This window comes from Heterodontus francisci, chromosome 13 (assembly GCF_036365525.1).
Source record: "Heterodontus francisci isolate sHetFra1 chromosome 13, sHetFra1.hap1, whole genome shotgun sequence".
NCBI lineage: Eukaryota > Metazoa > Chordata > Chondrichthyes > Heterodontiformes > Heterodontidae > Heterodontus > Heterodontus francisci.
This window is the reverse complement of record NC_090383.1, coordinates 9,033,926-9,043,239: the sequence shown is the minus strand read 5'-3', so window position 1 is coordinate 9,043,239 and position 9,314 is coordinate 9,033,926. Positions and strand designations below refer to the sequence as shown.

Below are 9,314 nucleotides of genomic sequence, written 5' to 3'. Positions count from 1 at the left end.
ACGCGCTGTGAGAGCAGCAGCTTTCTGACATGAAAGTGCCGCCACACAGCCCCCGCGATATTACGTGTGGGGGCTGATTTAAATAGAGGGGGTGGAGCGGCCGCCCTTGATAACGTAGAGGGGGCAGCCGCCTCGTCCCTTGCAACAGCGTCTGGGGTCACGGCGCAGGTGCCATTTTAAAAGGGCTTCATGCTCTTCAGTAACATTTTCATATTTAAAGGTCCCAGTCTCCGGGAAATATAAATAAAATTTTATTTCAACCCTAAATCCCATCTCCCATCCCCCAATGGGTAATTTATATTTAAATTGCCCTCTTCCCCCCACAATAAACTTTTATTAATATCCTATTTGTTCCCTTTGACCCTCAACCCCTTCCCACCATCCCCACAGCCAATAAAAATTGTTTTCCCCGCTCCCCCACCCCTCCCGCCCTGGAAATTTACGGCATTTTATGGCACCCTCCCCCACCCCACCCCTCCAGCCCCCTGGCCACCACCCATGGCGTCGAGGGGCTGGTAAAATTCAGCCCCATATTTCTGACTAGTCTTTAACATGTGTATACCTTTCTCTGTTCTCTCTTTGATTTCCTGGACTTTTCTCTGTCTCTCTCTGTGCTAATAATTTTCAATTTGCTGCCAAGGCCTATAACTGGTATTTCAAATTGGCCCTGTTTTCATTTCCATTTATCTTAATCCACATCAATGTTACCATTAAGTTGTTGGGATAGATTGGTTTATTCAACAAAGATTGCAGTGTCTAATTGTTACAATTTTGAGTCAGATTTTGTATGTCAACATTTAACACTGAAAATTCCAATGTCAGCATTTGTAATGTAGCAGAGCACTTGGAAAACAATGACAGGATCGGACAAAGTAAACATGGATTTACAAAAGGGAAATCGTGCTTGACAAATTTACTGGAATTTTTGGGGGATGTAACTCGTAGAATAGATAAGGGAAAACCAGTGGATGTGGTGTATTTGGACTTTCAGAAGGCTTTCGATAAGGTCCCACATAAGAGATTAGCATGCAAAATTAAAGCACATGGGATTGGGGGTAAGGTACTGACATGGATAGAGAACTGGTTGGCAGACAGGAGACAAAGAATAGGAATAAACGGGTCTTTTTCCGAGTGGCAGGCAGTGACTGGTAGGGTACCACAGGGATCAGTGCTAGGACCCCAGCTATTCACAATATATATTAATGATATAGATGAGGGAATTAAATGTAATATATCCAAGTTTGCAGATGACACAACGCTGGGTGGAAGTGCGAGCTGTGAGGATGATGCAGAGAAGCTCCAGTGTGATTTGGACAGGTTGAATGAGTGGGCAAATACACGGCAGATGCAGTATAATGTGAATAAATGTGAGGTTATCCACTTTGGTGGCAAAAACAGAAAGGCAGATTATTATCTGAACGGCGATAGATTGGAAAAGGGGGAGGTGCAGTGAGACCTGGGTGTCCTTGTGCACCAGTCACTGAAAGTAAGCATGCAGGTGCAGCAGGCAGTTAAGAAGGCAAATGGTATGTTGGCCTTCATAGAGAGAGGATTCGAGTACAGGAGCAAGGATGTCTGCAATTATACAAGGCCTTAGTGAGACCACATCTGGAGTATTGTGTGCAGTTTTGGTCTCCTTATCTGAGGAAGGATGTTCTTGCTATGGAGGGAGTGCAGTGAAGGTTCACCAGACTGATTCCTGAGATGGCAGGACTGATGTATGAAGAGAGATTTTTTTTATTCATTCATAGGATGTGGGTCGATTAGGCTTGTATTTGCTAGAATTTAGAAGAATGAGAGGGGATCTCATAGAAACCTACAAAATTCTAACAGGACTTGACAGGGTAGATGCAGAAAGAATGTTCCCGATGGCGGGGGAGTCCAGGATCAGGGGTCACAGTCTAAGGATAAGGGGTAAGCCATTTAGGACTGAGATGAGGAGGGATTTCTTCACCTAGAGACTGGTGAACCTGTGGAATTCTCTACCACAGAAAGCAGTTGAGGCCAAATCATTAAATATATTCAAGAAAGAGTTAGATATAGTTCTTAGGGCTAAAGGGATCAAGGGATACAGGGAGAAAGCGGGAACAGGGTACTGAGTTTGGATGATCAGCCATGATCATATTGAATGGCGGTGCAGGCTTGATGGGCCAAATGGCCTACTCCTACTCCTATTTTTCTATGTTTCTATGTAATGGGAAATGCCCATCTAAAGATGTCACACTTCAGTTCCATATTGCTGGCACTGGGTGATTATGTGGAACAGTCCCTGAAATCTCTTCCCTCCGGTGGTCATTTTGCTTTTCAGATAAGTTTGATATTTCTGGATGAATTCTTTTTCACCTTATTAACGTTTTTTTGTCCAGTCTTCTGCTTTAACCTTTCCAGCCTCTTGCAACATTTGGCAACCATCTCTTTCTCTTTTCCCAGTTATCCATCTATTACTGCACCATGTGACTTCCTCTGCAATTTCAGGCCCACTCACTCTCTCTCTCAGCTTGATTCACTGCTTTCCTGACCCAAGGAATCGATTCTTGAATTACAAATGGGGAATTTTCCTAAGGGTTTACTCATTTGAACTATAGAAATGTATATATTGCACCTTCCCCAAATCTGCAGCTTCACGGTAAAATTTAATGTACTTTCTCCCTCCTCCCATCAGGCAGCAGTTCCTTCCTTCCCCGTGACCTTTATCTCCATCTCGTACCACCTTTCACAAAAACATTGCGTTTATTACTGTTACTCGCCCTTTCACTCTCCCTCCCTCGCTTCATTTCCAGCCTTGGCACCCAAAGTGCCTGTGACTGCCTACACCTTGCCCTTTCCCTCTTTCTTCTATCATATCCCTTCCTTGACTGTATAATCTCCTCAGTCGATATCCTGCACCCATTATTCCCTACATCCCTATTCCCATCCATGGGGTACAGCCTGTGACCCAAAAGTCACCCGCAACCCACTGGTCCACAGCACCTCCTTGCCCCCGATGTCTTTTCCCTCCTCCTACTACCTTCTGCCCTGATTGCCTGTTCCGATTTCATCCAAAAATCCCCCAGTGCCCATACCTTCATCTTCCTAAGCCTTTTTAGCTCTGACCACCTCCCATTCCTGCCTATACCAAATCCCTGATCATCGTTCCCATCGTCACCACCAGAAAGGGATCGAGCCCAAAGGCTGACCAACCATTCTTCAATACCAAAAACACCCAGACGTACCGGCCTGCACATTAGCCAAACACCTCCAAAACCTGGCACCTCCAAACACTCATCACAAAGTGCTGCCTTCTTACTCTATCACCAAACACCTCTCACCTTGACAGTCACAGAGAAAGGAGGAAAGCTGATGAAGACACAATGGATGATAAAGAGTTGAACAAAGAAGAAAAACAGGACAGATAATCAGAAAGAGATAGAACAGGTGAAAGAGAGAATGCAGCCTCCGACTTACTGTGAGGCATGCCACATGAGAGATCCGGGAGTGTATATGAAAAATTCTGATAAATGAGCATCTATTTTCACCATTTTGTAAGGGTAAAGGTGTAGATAGAAACATTTTCCACAGGTGGCGGAGTCTAGGATGGGGACATAATATTAAAATCAGAGCCACGCCAGTCAGGAGCGGGTTCTTCATGAAAAGGGAGGTAGAAGTGTGGGGACCTCTTTCCCATAAAAAGCAGTAGCTGCTATGTCAAATAGTCATTTCAAATCTCAGATCAATAGATTTTTTGATAGACAAGGGTATAAAAGGATGTGAAGCCAAGACGGGTGGATGGAGTTAAGCTAGAAATCAGCCAATACCTTAATGAATGGCGGAACATGCTCAAGGGGCTGAATAGCCTCCGCCTGTTCCTATATTTCAATGCAATACTTGCAAGCTATCACCACAGGGGTCAGTTGTAAAGTGCTACAGATGAGAATGGCAGGGGATAAAGCTCACCATCTGATTCTCTCTGGTCACAGTCTGACCCCCTTCTCATTGTTTGATCTAGATGGCACACTTAGAATGCAATTGAGCAAGACAACAGAAATTGACTGAGATCCAGAAGGCAAGGATTTTCCTCTCCTACGGAATCACAGGCGTAGGCTTGGCAGGATAGGCTTTCCGTCTGCCCATCCTCGTTGGCACTGATATGGCCAGTTGTAGCAGGGTCATCTCAATTAGCATAATTTCACTTGGCTCTTGATAGAATTTCCATTCCACATCTGAGAGGTCACACTGGCTTGTGTGCAGGAGTTAGAGATAGCCAGGCATCATTACAAAGCCACAACCTCTGCTGACAAATTGGTAAGGAAACTGGAGGGGCTGCAAATGGATGACCCTGGGATTAATCAATATGCATGCAGCATCCTTTTAAATTTAGTTCCATGTTCACTTTGTCTACAAACACTCGGATGCCTGCTGAGGAGGCAAGTATAAACGGAAAATGCACCACAATTACTGCCTTATTTAAATATGTGTGGGCCTTTCCAGCTTCTGGAGAAAGTTAGACTGGAAAAGACATTGGTTGGAGATTTTGTGTAATCACTTCCCATCCTACCAGCCTGGCATTGCTGTGGCCTCGATAGAGAATGCCAGGGAAATTCTGCCCATTGATTTAGCAAACAAACAAAAAAGCCCAGCTGGATTCATTTTGCATAGAGCAAAGTAAGGTTTAAATTAATTACATGGAAATCAGGCAAATATAAAATTTGATAAATGGTAACCTTTTCAGCTGCTAAAAATCCTGCATTTCTCATTCAGGCCAGGCAATTTTCTTTTAACAGAGTACTATGTCATCTGCTAGTACATAGAAAGGCAGAGAAAAAATGTAAAATGCATGAAAATAGATAATTGTATTCATCTTTGTGCCTCCAGCTGTGGTTTAGACGATCAAACAAAATCTCTGCTCTTTTGCTTTAGTCCATTTCACCCCCTCCACCACCATCATCTGCACCCCCCTCCCCCAGTCTATAGTTCAAGTTTGTACAGACCGTACTCTGACACAGCTTCTTGTTTGTTGGTGGAGAACATCCTGAGATTTGAGGTACCTTCAGGCAGTTACTGTCGAGGACTCAGCGACAGATGTGGACCTACATGTCTATCGGTAGCAGGCTATGAACTTGCCTCTATAGGTGGTTATAGACAATGGTGTTTCCTCAATAATGAATTCCTTAATCCCGCTTCATCATCAGTACCCTCAGATAGTTTGCACAAGACATCAGGGAAAGCCTGTTATTGACAAATATGTTGATGAAAAGAATTGAAATATTGATGAATTTCTCTCAATTATGTCTTGCTATTTATTGTTGACATTTTTTAAATGGATTGAATAGTCTTGAATTATCTTATATTTTTTAAACTAAACAAATAGAATTTCACTAAGAATTTATGTATGAGGAACAATGTTCTGTGGCTTTGCTCCAATAGGGATGTTAAATCATAAACTAAAGGTGGCACGGAGGCGCAGTGGTTAGCACTGCAGCCTCACAGCTCTAGCGACCTGGGTTTGGTTCTGGGTACTGCCTGTGTGGAGTTTGCAAGTTCTCCCTGTGACTGTGTGGGTTTCCACCAGGTGCTCTGGTTTTCTCCTACAGCCAAAGACTTGCAGGTTGATAGGTAAATTGGCCATTGTAAATTGCCCCTAGAGTAGGCAGGAGAATGGAGGGAATATGGGATTAATGTAGGATTAATATAAATGGGTGGTTGATGGTCAGCACAGACTCGGTGAGCTGCAGGGCCTGTTTCAGTGCTGTATCTCTCTAAAAATAACATGTAAACAATGGCAGACAGGTAAAGACCCTCCGGTCTATCCAACCTGTGCCACACAATTGCAATACCTTGCGTATTACAATATATATACATGTGATTCCACCTGAGACCATGTAATCTCCTGGAGAGATGATAACACAGATTAAAAACCCAGCAAATCTGGGAAATTCTTTTCTGACCCGTCTAGGAAATCGAAACTAGTCTAGGAGATCACTCTGGCCCTAAGTTCTCTCAACTGCCTATCTTTTTTAAGACATGATGTCTGCCCCAACCACAAACAGGTCAAACTTTTGAAGGAATTCAGCAAGTCGGCATCCACCACACAAAACAGCAGCCTGGTCCAGAGGTCCATTACTCTTGTGGAGATGAGTCACCTCTTGACATCTAACCGCGATCTGGTGTTACACTGCTGGGGTGGCTGAGATCTGAGTGCAATCTGTGTTTAAATTTTGGTAATGAGACTAACCTGAGTAAATTGGGCCTATATTCTCTGGAGTTTAGAAGGATGAGAGGCGATCTAATTGAGACATACAAGATTCTGAAAGGGCTTGATAGGGTAGAAGCTGAGAGATTGTTCCCACTGGTCAGGGAATCTAGAACACAGGGACACAGTCTCAGGATAAGGGATCAATCATTCAGGACTGAGATGAGGAGAAATCACTACACTCAAAAGGTTGTGATTCTTTAGAATTCTCCACCCCAGAGGGTTGTGGATGCTCCATCATTGAATACATTTAAGGCTGGGATAGATAGATTTATGGTCTCTCAGGGAATCAAGGGAAATGGGGAGCAGGCAGGAAAGTGGAATTGAAACTCAAGATCAGCCATGATCGTATTGAATGGCAGAGCAGGCTCGATGGGCCATATGGTCTACTCCTGCTCCTCATTCTTGTGTAACCTCTTGCTCCCGTGACTCCTCTAAACTGCTGGCTATTTCTCTCCCTGTTAGATGACATTGTAAATGATTCCCTCTACTAAAATACAGTCACCAACCCTTTCAAAACCACTGGCATCATCCCACTACTCTAAAAATCCACTATCAACCCATCTATCCTTGCAACAACCCTCGCTCCATCTCCAACCTCCCTTTCCTTGCCAAATATTTTTGGAAGTGTTGTTGTCCTCCAAATCCGTACCCATCTTTCCAGCAAGTCCACATTTGAATCTCGCCAATCAGGTTTCTGCCCATGCCACAGCACTGAACCAGCCTAGACAAGGTCACAAATTCCATCCTTTGTAACTGTGAACATGGTGCCGTACCCCTTCTCATCCTACTTGGTCTTTCTGCAGTCTTTGATACAGCTAACCACATCATCCTCCTCCGACGCCTCTCCTCTATTATCCAGCACAATGGGGTTGACCTTGTTTGTTACATTCCCACCTGTCCTAACCAGCAATGTCTTCCTTTCCAACCCTTCTACCTTTTACCTCCGGTGTTCCCCATTAGTCTATCCTTTGCCCCTTCCTCTTCCTTATCTACATACGTCCTCTTATGGCATCATTTTCAGACATTGGGCCAGCTTCTCCATGTAGCTTATGACACCCAACTTGACCTAATCACAAATTCTCTCAATTCCTCCCTTATCTATGTGCTGTCAAACTGCTTGTTTGACATCCAACTTTGGATGAGACAGTTTTCTTCAGTTCAACACTGGGAAGTCTAAAATGCTCTGAGATTCACCCTGAAATATACTCTCTGTTTCAGCAGTGCCTCCTTCCAAATGAGTGTATTTGGCTGGTGTTTGAATAAGGGGCCATTTGGGGTGGGTGAATGCTGGAATGGGTCTGGCAAATCGATCATCACGTGCTTCTTTCTGTAAACATTCAACATCTGTAAGGGACACAAAGGACATTCATATTACAAACTCTGTCTTCTGCATTAGCACATTTAACTGAGCAATAGCAAGAGGCCTTCCCAGTAATCAGAATGTCTGTAAACAGTAGAAGCTCACAGGACTATGGCTGGAATTTTACCTGCACCCTGCCGCCTCGGAGCAGGCAGGGAGGTGGAGGAGTGTAAAATCGAGAAAGAGGCAAGGGGTGCCATTGCTGTCACCTACCCACCTCTGCTACTATTTTACCAGTGGCGGGGTAGGTGGCAAATGGCCCGCCCACACCAGGCCAATTGAGGCCCTTAAGTGGTCAACTAATTAAGGGCGTCCTCACACCTCCGCTGGAATTTTAACAGCGGCAGACGGGCACTTCAGCACCTGAGGAGGCTGCCCAGTAAAACCTGCAGGCATCCTTGCAGGTGTGAGGGGGCCTCCTAATCGGGCACCCTCAGCAGCATGGACCGTCCCCGCTAAAACTAGCCCCCGTGCCCTGCTCTCCGACTCCCAACCCCCTTGCTGGGGCCCTGCCGACTGTTCCCAGTGAGGCCCGAACCCTACTTGCCTTCCTAAAGGGTGACGTTCTTCGTTCCTCTTCTTGCTGGGCGCAGTCCCAGCAGTGGCCACAGCTCCTGGTGGCGTTGCTGGGACTGAGGAGCTGCTGGCCCTCTGATGGCTGGAAGCTCTTGGAGGTGGGGCTTCCTGCCTCAGAGGGGCGAAAACCCCAACTGAAGCCAATTAAGGGCCTAGGCCACGCAAAATTGCAGCATGGCATCCATGCGCGGCAGAGGCAGACTCTCCCCCGACTTTTTAGCCGGTGGGTGGAGCCACCGTTGCCAGGTAAAATTCTGGCCTACAAGGCAGCTATTCCATTACCAGTCTGAAGCTGACTACTCTCCTGTAACTTCTCCATTTCCCACAGTCTGTGTCTTCCCAGGAGTGGCAGACTTCCCTCTCATGTTGAATCCATGCACTGATCCTTGTCGTATCTCCATGGCAGTCTTTTACCACTGTGTGTGTCTGTCTGTGTGTGTTTCTCCTTTGCAAGGGTTCAGACATGCTACAGACTCATTCACAATGTGGTTAATGTTCATTTTGGACATGGGCGGAAAAGCTGGTGGTTTACAGATTGGCTTCCATAGAGAGGGAAATTGGACAGATGTGTGATGGGAAACCAATCCTCAACTTCCAGTTTTCCATCCACGCCCAAACTGAAAATTACCCACAGATGTCCGCAGACGTTCCCTTGTGAACATACTACCAGGTGCAGGCAATGCAGCAATCTCTTCACTTCTCACGCATACATCTCTCGAAGTAAACAAAAGCAAAATACTGTAGATGCTGAAAATCTGAAATAAAAACAGAACATTCTAGAAATGCTCAGCAGGTCAGGCAGCAACTGTGGAGAGAGAAATAGAGTTAACATTTCAAGTCTATCGAAAGGTCATTGACTCGAAATGTTAACTCAATTTCTCTCTCCATAGATGCTGCCTGACCTGCTGAATATTTCCAGCATTTTCTGTTTTATTCTCACAAAGTATGACATGGGACAGTGAAATGGTAGGAGAGAAGGTGTACCTTTGTGGGTTATGTTGAGAGCATCTCATAATTACTCATGGTTTCATCCATTTCCTCTTTGACCCTATGTGATCTGAGATAGTACGGAGTTTCCAGCATTATTTCAGACTCTGCATGGGCACTCATGTCTTCACTTACCTTAGCCCACCTGGTGAGGTCATT

At 45.1% G+C, this 9,314-nt stretch overlaps 1 protein-coding gene across 1 annotated transcript in view; it reads right to left on the bottom strand.

Moving 5' to 3' along the window:
* Positions 1 to 4,932: 4,932 nt before the first annotated feature.
* Positions 4,933 to 9,314, bottom strand: part of mkks (MKKS centrosomal shuttling protein) — a 51,336-nt gene continuing 46,954 nt past the window's right edge. The window contains exons 5-6 of the mRNA XM_068044331.1: positions 7,427 to 7,576; positions 4,933 to 5,205 (exon numbers count right to left, since the gene is read on the bottom strand). Coding sequence (XP_067900432.1) covers positions 5,113 to 5,205; positions 7,427 to 7,576 — 243 coding nt within the window. The 3' untranslated portion in view covers positions 4,933 to 5,112. The remainder of the gene's footprint in view (positions 5,206 to 7,426; positions 7,577 to 9,314) is intronic.